The following is a 15,281-nucleotide window of genomic DNA, read 5'->3' as shown; positions in this document are numbered from 1 at the left end:
GAAAGTGTGAAACGAGTTGTGAGCCACTCAACAAGCGTTGAAGGTGTCCCTGGCTGAAGGACAGCCCAGACTGATAGCCTCTGCGGAGGCAGGACAGCGGCTGGATGGGAGGCAGCCCCCGGGAGCGTGGGTGGGCAGAGGGCCGCAGAGCATCGGAGGCCCAGGTGGGAATGCAGGAGGCGTTTGGAGAGGCGAGTCCGTCGCTGTGGCATTGGCTGCGTCATCCTGGCTTTGAGTGTGCCTTCGGCCATGAGCTTTGCACTCTGGTTGGGGACACTGGGAGCCGGTCATGCCATTGAGCCCACTGTGTCACTGTCTGCACCTGTCACCCGTTAGCAGAGAGAATACAGACACCCCACCCCAGGCTGTTGTGGGTGGCACAGGGCGTGTCTGTACGTGAGATGCCACACAACAGTGGCTGGCGATGGCCGGCATTAGTGCTCACAGCCGTCTTTCTGGGGGCGTCCTCCTCAGGAGCCAGTAGATCTCAGGGGGCAGTAGGTCTCAGGATCTGGCCACTGCTTGCCCCCTACACGGCTGCTCTGGGCACCTAGAGAGCCAGCTTTCACCAAAGGGAATTTTTTGGGAACTATTTGAAATACACGGAGAAACCAAAGCGAAGCCATGCCACCAAGCTGGGAGCAGAACCCCTGCCTGGTGCCTCGCACTTTCCAAGGATCAGGCTGGAGGACCCCAGGCTGGCAGCTACTGAGGGCCACGATCATTTTGGAAAGTTTCCCACAGAAGTGTGCTACTTACATGCTTCTCGGTGTCACACACAGGGGCCCTCTGGACTCTGGTCTCTGGGTGCTGTTCGCAATCAAGGAGGGCAGCCCTGTGTGGCAGGTCACCTCTGATGACCTCGGCCTCTCTGACAACCGTGTTAGCCCTGACGGCTCCAGAGCTTTCCCTCTGCACGAGACTGCTGTGGTTTTATACACAGGACTGCATTGTGTTTGGCTGGAGGGATCCGTGACCTTCAGGTGCTCACTGGTGAAGGACACAGCAGCCCCGCTGCCTCAAGAGCACTCACAGGACAGCCTTGTGCCAGGGCACCTCGTCAGTCCTCGTTGAGAGAATCGGCCCCCAGGCCCTAGGGTGAGCCTCTGGCTCCTGGGTGGGGTCCCAAAGCTCCCTCTAGCTTCCACCTTTAGGCCTGCTTTCCCTGGTTTCCACGGGGTCGTACATCTACCCCGGGTTCCGTGACCCTCTGACCTGGTGCAGGCTCTGGGGGATAGGCAGGTCGGTGGCAGGACCGAGGGTCCACAGGGCGTGCTCCTGACCTGGAGTGGAGGTCGTGCACTGGGAGGTCCGTGCGCCCTGAGCGTGGTGTTAGAGGAGGTCCTGAGGTGGGCACGGCGCACACTGTGCTGGGGAGAAGCGCTTTGTCCTCCAGTTCTGCTGGGCGATGGCTGTGGCTGCCTCTAGGTGACCGCCTCCCTTCCCGACCAGCGCTTCAGGTTCATCAGCCTTCATTCTGTCACCGTTGTAGGTAGAATGGAGGCAAGTTCCGTCCCAGGCAGTTTTGCAGGTCTCCTGGTCTGACAGGGCTCCTCTGGTGCCACCTGCCCAGGACTCACTTCAGGTCACTCCTGCAGGCACTTGATGATGAACACAGACTTCGCCCACTCGTGAGGCTTGTCCCTCGGGTCAGAGGGCATCTTTGCAGAAAACTGACCCTTGACAGTGAAGCCACGGGTGCGTTTGCTGTGGGGCAGGAAGAGCACAGCCCAGGAGTGACCCCTGCGCCCCGGAGCCCTTGGTCTTCCATGAACCCCCTGGAGAGTTTCCAGCACGCCTGTGCCTTTACCCAGGTGACAGGGGTCCTCCCCCATCACACCCAGGTGACAGGGGTCCTCTCCCAGTCCCACCCAGGTGACAGGGGTCCTCTCCCAGTCCCACCCAGGTGACAGGGGTCCTCTCCCAGTCCCACCCAGGTGACAGGGGTCCTCCCCCATCACACCCAGGTGACAGGGGTCCTCTCCCAGTCCCACCCAGGTGACAGGGGTCCTCTCCCAGTCCCACCCAGGTGACAGGGGTCCTCTCCCAGTCCCACCCAGGTGACAGGGGTCCTCCCCCATCACACCCAGGTGACAGGGGTCCTCTCCCATCACACCCAGGTGACAGGGGTCCTCTCCTAGTCCCACCCAGGTGACAGGGGTCCTCCCCCATCACACCCAGGTGACAGGGGTCCTCTCCCATCACACCCAGGTGACAGGGGTCCTCTCCTAGTCCCACCCAGGTGACAGGGGTCCTCCCCCATCACACCCAGGTGACAGGGGTCCTCCCCCATCACACCCAGGTGACAGGGGTCCTCTCCCATCACACCCAGGTGACAGGGGTCCTCTCCTAGTCCCACCCAGGTGACAGGGGTCCTCTCCCAGTCCCACCCAGGTGACAGGGGTCCTCCCCCATCACACCCAGGTGACAGGGGTCCTCTCCCATCACACCCAGGTGACAGGGGTCCTCTCCTAGTCCCACCCAGGTGACAGGGGTCCTCCCCCATCACACCCAGGTGACAGGGGTCCTCCCCCATCACACCCAGGTGACAGGGGTCCTCCCCCATCACACCCAGGTGACAGGGGTCCTCCCCCATCACACCCAGGTGACAGGGGTCCTCCCCCAGTCCCACCCAGGTGACAGGGGTCCTCCCCCATCACACCCAGGTCTGGGGGTCCTCTCCCAGTCCCACCCAGGAGCTGGGGTCCTCTCCCAGTCCCACCCAGGTGCTGGGGGTCCTCCCCCATCACACCCAGGTGCTGGGGGTTCTCCCCCAGTCCCACCCAGGAGCTGGGGTCCTCCCCCAGTCCCACCCAGGTCTGGGGGTTCTCCCCCAGTCCCACCCAGGTCTGGGGGTCCTCTCCCAGTCCCACCCAGGTGCTGGGGGTCCTCCCCCATCACACCCAGGTGACAGGGGTCCTCCCCCAGTCCCACCCAGGTCTGGGGGTTCTCCCCCAGTCCCACCCAGGTCTGGGGGTCCTCTCCCAGTCCCACCCAGGAGCTGGGGTCCTCTCCCAGTCCCACCCAGGTGCTGGGGGTCCTCCCCCATCACACCCAGGTGCTGGGGGTTCTCCCCCAGTCCCACCCAGGAGCTGGGGTCCTCCCCCAGTCCCACCCAGGTCTGGGGGTTCTCCCCCAGTCCCACCCAGGTCTGGGGGTCCTCTCCCAGTCCCACCCAGGTGCTGGGGGTCCTCCCCCATCACACCCAGGTGACAGGGGTCCTCCCCCAGTCCCACCCAGGTCTGGGGGTTCTCCCCCAGTCCCACCCAGGTCTGGGGGTCCTCTCCCAGTCCCACCCAGGTCTGGGGGTCCTCCCCCAGTCCCACCCAGCTGGGGGTCCTCCCCCAGTCCCACCACATGGGCTGCGTGGTGCTCAGCACAAGTGGACAGCAGCAGCCAACTGCCACTGCCTGGCGTCCCCACCCAGCCTCCCAGCACTGCCTGTAGGGACATGGCCTCTGTATCAGGCCAGTCAGCCTCTGCTCACCTTTGCCTTCCCTGTCCCAATGTGCTGCTGTAGGTGCTATCCCCCAGGACCACTGTGACCATGGTGGAAAACACCAGGTGTGAGATCTGAACTGACGTGGGCCGTTGCGAAGCCCTGCCAGCGGGGGCGCCAGGCACCCTCAGCGTCACGGGCATGGTGGGGAGGGTGGTCAGGGCTCACAGTGCTGGTAGTCCCTGGGCCTGCAGGCGGACCGTGGCCGTGGGTGTTGAATCCTGGTCTCCTATCACCTCGCGGGGGCACAGCACCAGGGCACCCACACCATGGAGCCACCCCTTCCCATGCCGTGCATTTTGGGGCACGGCCTGCTGGACAGAGGTCACAGAGTGGCAGGATGGTGGGCAGATGCCCTCTGCAGCAGCTCTGCGGCCAGCTGTCCCCAGGCTCAGAAGCTCGGTGCACTAGTTCACGACAACGCACTGCATGTAGCTAACCACACGCCAACACGGCCGCCAGGCCAAGAGGAACTGCACTGACGAGGCGTGGGACCCCTGTGTCCACTGACCCTGCAGACGTTTACTGGTCATAGGCCTCGGTCCTGAGAAAGGGATTGCTCTCTTTGAAGGGCAAGACTAAGAAGTTTTTGACCAGGTTAAGTAGGGCTCCATGCTGGGCTTCATACCGAGAACCTGCTTCCTGGTGTGAGCTCAGTGAGCTCTGAGGTCAGGGCTGTAAGGTCAGGGGTGTAAGGTCAGGCCTCTGAGGTCAGGGCTGTAAGGTCAGGGGTGTAAGGTCAGGGGTGTAAGGTCAGGGCTCTAAGGTCAGGGCTCTAAGGTCAGGGCTGTAAGGTTGGGGCTGTAAGGTCAGGGGTATAAGGTTAGGCCTCTGAGGTCAGGGCTGTAAGGTCAGAGGTGTAAGGTCAGGGGTGTAAGGTCAGGGGTGTAAGGTCAGAGCTCTAAGGTCGGGGCTCTAAGGCCAGGGATGCAAGGTCAGGGCTCTAAGGCCAGGGATGTAAGGTCAGGGCTCTGAGGTCAGGGCTGTAAGGTCAGGGCTGTAAGGTCAGGGCTCTAAGGCCAGGGATGTAAGGTCAGGGCTCTGAGGTCAGGGCTGTAAGGTCAGGGGTGTAAGGTCAGGCCTCTGAGGTCAGGGCTGTAAGGCCAGGGCTCTAAGGCCAGGGCGTGTCACCATGCTGGCTATGAGCATCCCTGCCCTTGTGTTCACTGAGGACACTGTTCCAGCAATTTCTCTGCGTTGCCGTAAGGGGCTCTGCCACCTGCGAGGACAGTGGCGGCCAGAGCGTAGGCCAGGCTCAGCAGGAGGCCCAGTCCTGCAGCAAGGCCTTCAGGGCAGGCTGGCAGAGCAGGGCTGGTGGTCATCAGGGGCGTAGGGCTGAGAGGGCCAGGTCAGGGACCTCCACCAGGACTGGCATGGGCCGGGCCACCATGCCCTTCCAGCTGAAGAGACTGAGAGGACGTGGGTTGGAGCCCCGTCTCCTGGAAGTGGGCAGGTCTGGGAGAACCCAGGCTCCGGCACAGGGGCCGCTCTGAAGCTGAGGTGCTTCCTCACAGGCCTTCACTGTGGCCGCAGGAGCTCAGGTCAAAGTTCACCCAGGTTGGGGTGGGTGGGGAGCGAGGGAGCTGCGGCCACGCTGCCCACAACGTGGACACCCAATCCACTGGCTCCGTCTGTCGCCATGAGGTCTGCGATGTCTTCACCCTTACTCTCGAGGGTCCTCCTGGACCTGACGGCACTGTCACTGTCACTGTCTCATGTCCTAAGGAAGGGGGCTGCCATGCCAGGGAAGCACCCAGGGGTGTTGCCCAGCACAGCCCCAGGCTCAGAGGCAGGGCAGCTCTGGGTGTTCCTCACGTCCAGGGCTCTGCCAGAGTAGAGCAGGAGAACCCACCCCCAAGTCTGCCATTCTGCCCCACCCTCAGCCAGGTGTGCCACGTCCTAACTCACATGTGCCACTCCTTATCCAGGTGTGCCACACCCTCAGCCCAGGTGTGCCACACGCCAGCCAAGTGTGCCACACCCTCATCCAGGTGTGCAATGCCCTCAGCCAGGTGTGCCAGGCCCTCAGCCCAGGTGTGCCACACCACAGTCAGATGTGGCACACCCCAGCTGAGTGTGCAACATCCTTAGCCAGGTGTGCAACGCCCTCAGCCAGGTGTGCCACACCTCAGTCAGGTGTGCCAGGCCCTCATCCAGGTGTGCCAAACCTCAGCCACCAGCCACGTGTGCCAGGCCCGTGCAGCAGGATGCTGAGGGGCCAAATAAAGTGCCAGAGACAGTGTGGGGTGGGGCTTGCTGGGCAGGGCTGGCGGGAGACCAGGACTGCTGCAAGGAGGGGTCAGTGGAGACGGGCTGGTGGCCAGCTCCCTGTCCCTCACAGTGCTCTGCCAAGCAGCGCCTCCTCTCCATGGTGGCCAGCTGAGCAGATGCCATGGTCCTCTGCACAAGGCCCCCAGCCCAGCGGACTGCTCCCTGAGAGAGGGTTTACATGTTGGGCTGCAGGAGCAGCAACGACGTCATTGTGGGCTCGTCTGACCAGGAGCATCTGCCCTGGCCACCATGCAGGAGGGTGTCTGTGCCAGCAGCAGGACTGGCCCGGGCTCCCACAGAGCACAGGAGAGCAGTGCCCCTGGAGACGTTGAGCACCAGCCTGCTCTCCATGCTCCTCGCTCAGTGAGGTCTTGGGAACATGGCTCACTGTCCCTGCTTTCTTAGGGTGACACCCTTTCTCTATCATATCTTCCCTGGGGCCCTCATGGGCCCTGCAGCCTGTGGCTACTCCAGTGTGCCCCAGGCAGGAGCTCCTGGAGGGACCCCGCAAGCCGGGATGCGTGGTTTGGAGTAGCGGGGAGCTCCTGGAGGGACCCCGCAAGCCGGGATGCGGGGTTTGGAGTAGCGGGGAGCTCCTGGAGGGACCCCGCAAGCCGGGATGCGGAGTTTGGAGTAGCGGGGAGCTCCTGGAGTGACCCCGCAAGCCGGGATGCGTGGTTTGGAGTAGCGGGGAGCTCCTGGAGGGACCCCGCAAGCCGGGATGCGTGGTTTGGAGTAGCGGGGAGCTCCTGGAGGGACCCCGCAAGCCGGGATGCGTGGTTTGGAGTAGCGGGGAGCTCCTGGAGGGACCCCGCAAGCCGGGATGCGGGGTTTGGAGTAGCGGGGAGCTCCTGGAGGGACCCCGCAAGCCGGGATGCGGGGTTTGGAGTAGCGGGGAGCTCCTGGAGCGACCCCGCAAGCCGGGATGCGTGGTTTGGAGTAGCGGGGAGCTCCTAGAGCGACCCCGCAAGCCGGGATGCGGGGTTTGGAGTAGCGGGGAGCTCCTGGAGGGACCCCGCAAGCCGGGATGCGTGGTTTGGAGTAGCGGGGAGCTCCTGGAGTGACCCCGCAAGCCGGGATGCGGGGTTTGGAGTAGCGGGGAGCTCCTGGAGGGACCCCGCAAGCCGGGATGCGGGGTTTGGAGTAGCGGGGAGCTCCTGGAGGGACCCCGCAAGCCGGGATGCGGGGTTTGGAGTAGCGGGGAGCTCCTGGAGGGACCCCGCAAGCCGGGATGCGGGGTTTGGAGTAGCGGGGAGCTCCTGGAGGGACCCCGCAAGCCGGGATGCGGGGTTTGGAGTAGCGGGGAGCTCCTGGAGGGACCCCGCAAGCCGGGATGCGGGGTTTGGAGTAGCGGGGAGCTCCTGGAGGGACCCCGCAAGCCGGGATGCGGGGTTTGGAGTAGCGGGGAATGGACTGAAACCTGGAAATAGACGTCTGTGTTCAGAAGAGCAGCAGGAGAGGTGGAGCCCAGGCATACAGCGGCGCGTCCTCCCACTCCGTGAGGATGCCCTGCTTCTCCTGCGCGTGCCTTTGAGGGAGGATCCTTCACACCCTTGTGACCTGGAGAGTCCCGGCTGAGTCAGGGCTCCAGCTGAGGCTTCTCGAGGATGCTCCTGGAGCAGTTTACCTCCCAGGTGGTCATGCACAGTGCATCCGTCTCAAAATGCCTAGAAGGTGCTTAGGGAGAGATGTGCTGCCCTGCACGGGGCCTCTGAATTCCACGCCATGGCCCATAGGTGGACACAGTGGCCAGGTTCTGGTTTGCAGGGAGACTTGCTAGGAAACACTTCATGCACCTGGTAAAGGCTGCAGAGATTTAGGGTCTTAAAGTACAAGTTCCAGAAGAAACCTCCCCCTGTTCAGCCCTCCTCCATGGCTAAGCCCACATAGAACGTGAGGAAGGAAGGCAGAACCGTATGGAAGCCCTCGGGTGCTCCCTGGGGGAAGTGGGGCGCCCAGGACACATCTTCACACTGCTCTGTGGCCACAGGAGTTCAGGCCGTGGGCTGCTCACTAGAGTGATCTGGAGATTGGGTCAGAGCTAGCAATGGCTCTGAACTTGGGTTCAGGAGGCCCTTAGACCCCGGCCCTCCCAATCCCAGAGCCCAGCTTCCCACTGCCTGGTTTATCCTGAGCCAGGTTCCCAGGACCCTTCTTGGTCCTCCAGGACCATGCAGTGGCCTCAGCTGGACTCCTCTGGTCCTCCATAATCTGTGGTCTGCAGAGGGCACCATGACATCTGCAGGGATCACATCGACTGTGTCCACATCTTCCAAGGCCCCTGCTTTCCTCAGATGAGTCGAGACTCCTGTGACTCATAGGGCCCTGGACATCTTGAGAGGTCCCTCGGGTCTACAGGTCACTGCCTTTGTTCTCTGTCGCTGTGGTCTAGACTCTTTGCTTTCTGACAGCAGCTGGGGAAGCCCAGTGTGCCTCAGAACCAGCGCCTGGGTGTCTGTGGCTCCTGCTGTCCATGGCAGTGTCCAGGCTACTCACAGGGCCTCTCCCTGCATCTGGTCTCACCACATGAGGAGACTGCTCGCTGCCCAGGGCCACCCCTCCCTGCCAGGATGGGGTCTGGGGCAGAGGGTCCTGGGCAGTTGTTGGCAGGGGCAGCCTGGCTCTGTGTGTGAGGAGAACCCAACGTGTGCTGGTTGCTGGACGCAGCACCCGTCCCCTCCCCAGGGAGACCGTCTCCAGTGTCCCTTTAGTCATCCCCCATGGAGTCCAGCCTGGCCTCACTCCCTCTACTCTCTGCTTCTGTCTCTCCAATGTGGATGTGATCATTGGCTTCCAGCTTGTCGAGGGGCACGGACACCAGTCCCCTGCCCTCTGCCTGGCATTGCCCTCATCAGTCTCTTCTGCTGGGCTGTCTAGCAGCGAGCCCTGCTGGGTCTTCTCTCTGTGGGGAGGGGGTGCCCAGTGAGGGCTGCTCGGGCCGTCCAGCGTGGTTAGGCTGAGGGCTCCATGATGGTGCCTCCCAGTCGCAGGCTTTGGTAACGGGACGTTGGGGGGAACTTGCGGGGGGAAGGACCCCAAAGTGGGTGGCTGTCTCTTGGTTCTGAACTCGGTGGGGAGAAGGTTTCTTACGTGGCGAGACAGAGAGAGGTGTAGGGAACTCCACAGGGGTGAGCAGCAGGCGGGTCCTCACAGGGGACTTGTGTGTAAAATACACTGTGGAATGCTGATCTTTAGGTAAATGGAACTGCTGGATTCTCCTGGACCCTGGGAACTTATGTGAGGTCAGCTCTGGGGTTTGCTGGTGCTAACTCCTGTCCGACTGGTGTCCCTGTGCAGGTCTGCTCCTGGCAGAAGCTGCGGAGCTTCTCCTGCCCTCTGCTGCTGGCCACAGAGCTGAGGCTGCAGAGTGGACAGTGCCAGGAAGCCTCCTGGGTTAGAGCTCCAGTACCTGGAGAGCTTGGTGTGCGCCCTGCCCACGTCGAGCCTGGCTGGCCTTGTGTAAGACGGGACAGCCAGCTGTGGACTGTGCATCCATCAGTGAAATGCTGAATGGCTCTGATTCTCATGTGATTCAGTAAATTCAAGTATTGCAATCGATAATATCTGATTCAAAATCAAAACCTGCATATTTCAAAGTGCCTATAAGTGTTAAATTAACTCATTAACATTAAAGTAGCCCAACATTAGACTTTCTAAGCACTGAGCCATTTCTTTCCATTGTAGAAAAAAATCTGTTAGCCTTTCTGAGTTTTGTAATGTGCCTTTATTTTTCAGGTTGTCCTGGTGCCAAAAAGCATGAATTTTTGACAAGCGTCTTGGATGCACTGTCCACAGACATGGTCCATGCTGTCTCTGACCCCTCCTCCCCATCGGGCAGGTAGGCTGTGCTTCCCGCAGAAGCCCTGGAAGTTCAAAGAAGAGCAGATCCTAAGGGTGGGACACCTGGAAGTCCTCGGGCCTGAAGGAAGATCCCTCCAAGGCAGGAGGCTGCTCTGCAGGTTTCTCTGTGCCACCACAGGGAAGAGACTGGCCCTCCATTTCCAAGGTCCCTGTGGTGAGGAGGCCAGGGACGGGAGAGCACTTCTGAATGCCCTCTGTCATGAGACCCCATTTTACAGTTATCTATTAGACTTTAAATCCTGAAATGAAATGTTTCACTTAAAACTCTCAAAATGTGATTTACTTATTGTAGAACATGCAGCTCATGAAACTCGCCACCTTTCCAGTTTCCAACTGTGGTTGAGTGGCAGCAGGTACGGTCACTCCTCTCTGACCCCAAAGGGTCCCCTGGGCATGCTGCACACTCGCCTGGAGCTGAGCTGCATTGCCTCCCTGTTCCCTGTGGGAACAAGTGCCTTTCTGGACCCCACGGGTGACACGGGAGGAGGAAACTCCCCGAGGGCCGTTGCCACGGCAACCAGCATTCTGTATTCTTCCTGACAACCAGCAATACATATTTGTGCATTTTAAGGAAATTTTTCCAGTGGAGAGTCTGACATTTTATTTCCATGGAGTGTCGATCTTCTCCCCCCGTCCCCAAGCCCTCGATTTCCTCATCCATCCAGGGTGATGTAAGCCTTTGGTCTCTTAGCAAAAGGACCTTCATCTTCTCTCTGCTACAGACAACTCAGGGGAAGGCCGTGCTAACAGAAAAGGTCATGACTGGGCAGAAAACTGAATTGCATTAAGCAAAACGCCACGGAGGTTGCAGCTTCTGCATCTCATGGTCTTGTGGGGAGGTTCTCTCATGGGAGCTGCAGCTGAAGGCCGTGGGCGGCTTGCCCTCCGAGAAGCCCTCTGAGAGCTGGGAAGCTGGTCACAGTGTCAGCAGCCAGACTGCCCACTGTTCACACCGAGGGGCAAAGCTCACCCACCCAGGCAGGGTGGCAGGCAGAGCCTGTGGGAGGGCCCATTGGGTATGCGTAACCTCCTCCCTGTGAGCAGGCGCAGCCTACAGGTCTGACTCGGAGCCAGGCTTCCAAGGCAGCTTTTACCGGTTTGTTCCTTAAAACAGCAAACTGCTTTTTAACCCAAGGGAAATTGTCTAGTCGTAGCCTTAAAAAGCTGTGATCTGGATCTTTCAATACACCTGTTGTATGTATGTGTGTTATATGATTCAAAGATGACCCCACTGAGGGCCAGAGGGCCTGGGAGGGTGTGGTGGCTGTTCCTACCTGCCCGTCAAGGTGCCCAGGCCCAGGACTGCAGCTTTTCTCCCCAAGTACAAGGCCAGGTGCAGGCCTGATGTGCACATGCACTGTGGCCTTGTGACTCCAAGCCAACTTGGAGAATTTGCTGGTTAGCTTTTCCAGTCTTGTCCATTGGTCTCTGATGTGAGTACACACAGAGGGGGACACTGGAGGGCTGGGTGGAGACAGTAGGAGCTTCTGCATCCTGACAGGTTGTCTTCCTTCCAGACTCTCAGAACCAGACCCCAGCCACACCCTGGAGGAGCGGGTGGTGCACTGGTACTTCAAGCTGCTCGATAAGAACTCCAGCGGGGACATTGGCAAGAAGGAAATCAAACCCTTCAAGAGATTTCTTCGGAAAAAATCGAAGCCCAAAAAGTGTGTGAAGAAGTTCGTGGAGTACTGTGACGTGAATAACAACAAGGCCATCTCTGTGCAGGAGCTGACGGGCTGCCTGGGCGCCACCAAGGAGGAGGGCAAAGCCAGCACGCGGAAGCGCCACAGTGAGCCTTGCCCATGTCCCCACGCCTGGTGTCAGAGTGTGACGTCCTGTTCATTTCCTATGTGTGCTGCCAGTGTGAAGCCTGGAGGGTGATGTTATGTGTTGGAGCATGATGTCTATGTGTGTTCACTTCCTGTGTGTCAGAGCATGATGTCTGTGTCCATTTCCTGTCTGCACTCCCTGTGTGTGTTCACTTCCTATGTGCACTTCCTGTGTATCAGAGCATGATGTCTGTGCTTACTTCCTGTCTGAACTTCCTGTGTTCACTTCCTAGTGTCTACACTCCCTGTGTGTCAGAGTGTAATGTCTGCGTTCACTTCCTGTCTGTACTTCCTGTGTGTTGGATCTTGGTGTCTGTGTTTACTTCCTGTCTACGCTCCGTATGTGTTAGGGTATGATGTCTGTGTGTGTGTGTTCACTTCCTGTCTGCTTTCTAGGTGTTGGAGCATAATGTCTGTGTTCACTTCCTGTCTGCACTCCCTGTGTGTCAGAGTGTGATGTCTGTGTTCACTTCCTGTCTGCACTCCCTGTGTGTCAGAGTGTGATGTTTGTGTTCACTTCCTGTCTGCACTCCCTGTGTGTCCGAGTGGGATGTCTGTGTTCACTTCCTGTCCACACTCCCTGTGTGTCCGAGTGGGATGTCTGTGTTCACTTCCTGTCCACACTCCCTGTGTGTCCGAGTGGGATGTCTGTGTTCACTTCCTGTCCGCACTCCCTGTGTGTCCGAGTGGGATGTCTGTGTTCACTTCCTGTCCGCACTCCCTGTGTGTCCGAGTGGGATGTCTGCGTTCACTTCCTGTCCGCACTCCCTGTGTGTCCGAGTGGGATGTCTGTGTTCACTTCCTGTCCGCACTCCCTGTGTGTCAGAGTGTGATGTCTGTGTTCACTTCCTGTCCGCACTCCCTGTGTGTCCGAGTGGGATGTCTGTGTTCACTTCCTGTCCGCACTCCCTGTGTGTCCGAGTGTGATGTCTGTGTTCACTTCCTGTCCGCACTCCCTGTGTGTCCGAGTGGGATGTCTGTGTTCACTTCCTGTCCGCACTCCCTGTGTGTCCGAGTGGGATGTCTGTGTTCACTTCCTGTCCGCACTTCCTGTGTGTCAGAGTGTGATGTCTGTGTTCACTTCCTGTCCACACTCCCTGTGTGTCCGAGTGTGATGTCTGTGTTCACTTCCTGTCCGCACTCCCTGTGTGTCCGAGTGGGATGTCTGTGTTCACTTCCTGTCCGCACTTCCTGTGTGTCAGAGTATGATGTCTGTGTTCACTTCCTGTCCGCACTCCCTGTGTGTCCGAGTGGGATGTCTGTGTTCACTTCCTGTCTGCACTCCCTGTGTGTCCGAGTGGGATGTCTGTGTTCACTTCCTGTCTGCACTCCCTGTGTGTCAGAGTGTGATGTCTTTGTTCTCTTCCTGTCCACACTCCCTGTGTGTCCGAGTGGGATGTCTGTGTTCACTTCCTGTCCGCTCTCCCTGTGTGTCCGAGTGGGATGTCTGTGTTCACTTCCTGTCCGCACTCCCTGTGTGTCCGAGTGGGATGTCTGTGTTCACTTCCTGTCCGCACTCCCTGTGTGTCCGAGTGGGATGTCTGTGTGCTCACTTCCTAAGGTTTATAGACTGCCTCAGGTGAGGGTGTTGAGAAACAGCACATGGTGATTGCAGACCATTGCTGTAGAAATAATAGCAAACTTGGGCAGCAGGCCAGCGGTCAGAACCCCAGAGCCTCAGGTTTAGAAGGCGTGGGGGGAGTAAGCTTTTACTGTTCAAATCAGTGGCCAACTCTCCAAATATGTTTTGCCTTTCAAAGTTCAAAGTAGGACTCAGAGCCATTGGAAATAGCTCACCAAGCCTGTGAACGGGCTCCAACCAAATGTCCAGGCCAGTGTAAGAGCCGAAGACCAGTGTCCAGACCTGCGCTTCCTGTGGCTTAGCAGATTTAGCAGTCGAAGCACCTTCTGCGGTGGGCCTGGCATAAGTAGCCTGCTGTCACGGGCAGCCAGGGAGTCCAGGAGAGTCGGGTCTGATGTCCTCAGAGGCCACACACGGGGAGAAGCCAGGTCAGAGCCCAAGGGCCCCGGCCACACATGTGTGCTGTGGGGGAAAGCCCCTCACTGGGGCGGGCCTGGGTCCTCGTCTGGTCAGCCTCGGGTCACCCTTGGGAAGGCAGCTGTGCTTGGCTGTTCCCCAGCACTCGTGAGTGGCACCCTGTGTCTCTGTGCCCTCCCGTGTGGAGCAGCACTCTGAGGTGGCTCCTCTGAGCTGAGCTGGGGGTGGGCCCCTGGAAGGCAGGGGGACACCAGCCTGGTGTTGTCCCTGGTGCTTGCCTTGACTGTCTCAGCGTCTCATGACCGGCTTTGCTCCCACTGGCCTCTCTGTGGGACCGTCTGCTGATTCCTCTGCGAGGACTGGGCATCTCTGCAGCTCCTAGTGCTGCCAGATGTCCTGACCAGGTCTCAGCTAGGACAGACCAGGTGGCAACCTCAGCTGTCCTCTGCTCTGGCAAGGGGACGGTACTCTGGAGAGGCCCACTCCGCCTCGCCTGAGGGGTCAAGGAACAAACCTCATAATTACTTGAGACCTCTGTGTCCATCAAGGACCCTGCCAGGGTGGCAGGAGCTGGCCTTGAAGCAGACTCTCGGGAGGACAGGAAGCCAGCAGGTGTGCCCTACAGAGAGGGACACGGCATGTCCCTGCTGTGCCTGGAGCAGCGGCGGCTCCGACTGATGCTGTCCACTCAAGGCTGTGTGCCCTCCTGGCCGTGATATCCTGGTCATGTCCTGGGTGGTGAGGTCACAGGGCAGGGGTCAGTCACCACCGCTTCACCGTGGGCAAGGACGCTCAGCACATGAGGACACAGCACTGTGTCCTGTCTTCTGCAGCTGCTGCCTCAGGACCAGGGCAGGGCAGGGGGCTTGTCTGCAGTCCCACCTACTGTTGGTCCCCTGTCCTCAACAGTGTGCCTGTGCCCTGCAGATACCCAGGTGAAGTCCTGGGCACCTGTGCCTGGCTTTGCTACAGGAGCTGCCACCCACCACCTGCTTGTCCTGCGGAGGCCTAGCTGGGCTCTGGGCTCTTCTGTCCTGCTCCACCTGACTCGGCCTGTGGCCCGGGACCTGGCTCACTCTCTTTACGCTGGTTGCTGCTTAGGACACTGGAGGCCTAGTGCCACTTTAGGAATAATGCCCAAGCAGGGCCAGCCTCCAGAGCCCCGAGGACCCCACGGAGGATGGAGCGCCTGGCCCCTGCTCTGTAGTGGGGCGGCAACCTGCGGAGTCCTTCCCTCGGTGGAAGCAGTGCAGAGGCTGTGCGCAGGACATGTGCCGCAGTAAACAGGTGTTCAAGGGCCAGAGCTGCTGCCAGGACGGGTTCAGGAGCTGGGGTCCCTGGGGACTCTCGAGGTGGCTTCTGCAAGGATGCCTCGTCCCCTCAGGATACCCCCACTGCCCACTCTCCCATTTCTTCTTATCTTTTTTAGTTCCGAGGGTTGAACCCAGGGGCGTTTAACCTCTGAGCCATGCTTCCAGACTTTTTTTATTTTTTACTTTGAGATAGGGTCCTGCTAAGTTGCTGAGGCTGACTCTGAACTTGCAGTCCTCCTGCCTCAGCCTCCGAGCCTCTGGGAGTAAGGCTTGGCCACTGCGCCCAGCTGTCTGGTTTCTTGCAGGGAAGCCAGCAGCTCTCTGTCCTATGCACTGCAAGGCCCCTCACTGTGACCCCTGGCACTGTGTAGACTGTCCCCTCAGAAGTGCTCACTGTGGAGTCTGTCTCAGCCTCAGCACTTGGCACAGTCCAGGCTAATGTATGATGGGCCTCCAGGGCCAGCGGGCTGTTGTACTCCCAGGCTGGTGACGGTGCATGGGGGACA

General features: G+C 59.7%; 1 protein-coding gene across 1 annotated transcript in view; it reads left to right on the top strand.

Annotated features, from left to right (window-relative positions):
* Positions 1 to 15,281, top strand: part of Smoc2 (SPARC related modular calcium binding 2) — a 91,811-nt gene that overhangs the window by 69,707 nt on the left and 6,823 nt on the right. The window contains exons 10-11 of the mRNA XM_077109624.1: positions 9,506 to 9,608; positions 11,149 to 11,423. Coding sequence (XP_076965739.1) covers positions 9,506 to 9,608; positions 11,149 to 11,423 — 378 coding nt within the window. The remainder of the gene's footprint in view (positions 1 to 9,505; positions 9,609 to 11,148; positions 11,424 to 15,281) is intronic.

Source organism: Callospermophilus lateralis, chromosome 6 (assembly GCF_048772815.1).
Source record: "Callospermophilus lateralis isolate mCalLat2 chromosome 6, mCalLat2.hap1, whole genome shotgun sequence".
In the NCBI taxonomy this organism is placed as follows: Eukaryota; Metazoa; Chordata; class Mammalia; order Rodentia; family Sciuridae; genus Callospermophilus; species Callospermophilus lateralis.
Note: the sequence above shows the minus strand (reverse complement) of the source record. Positions and strands in the feature narration are given on the sequence as shown.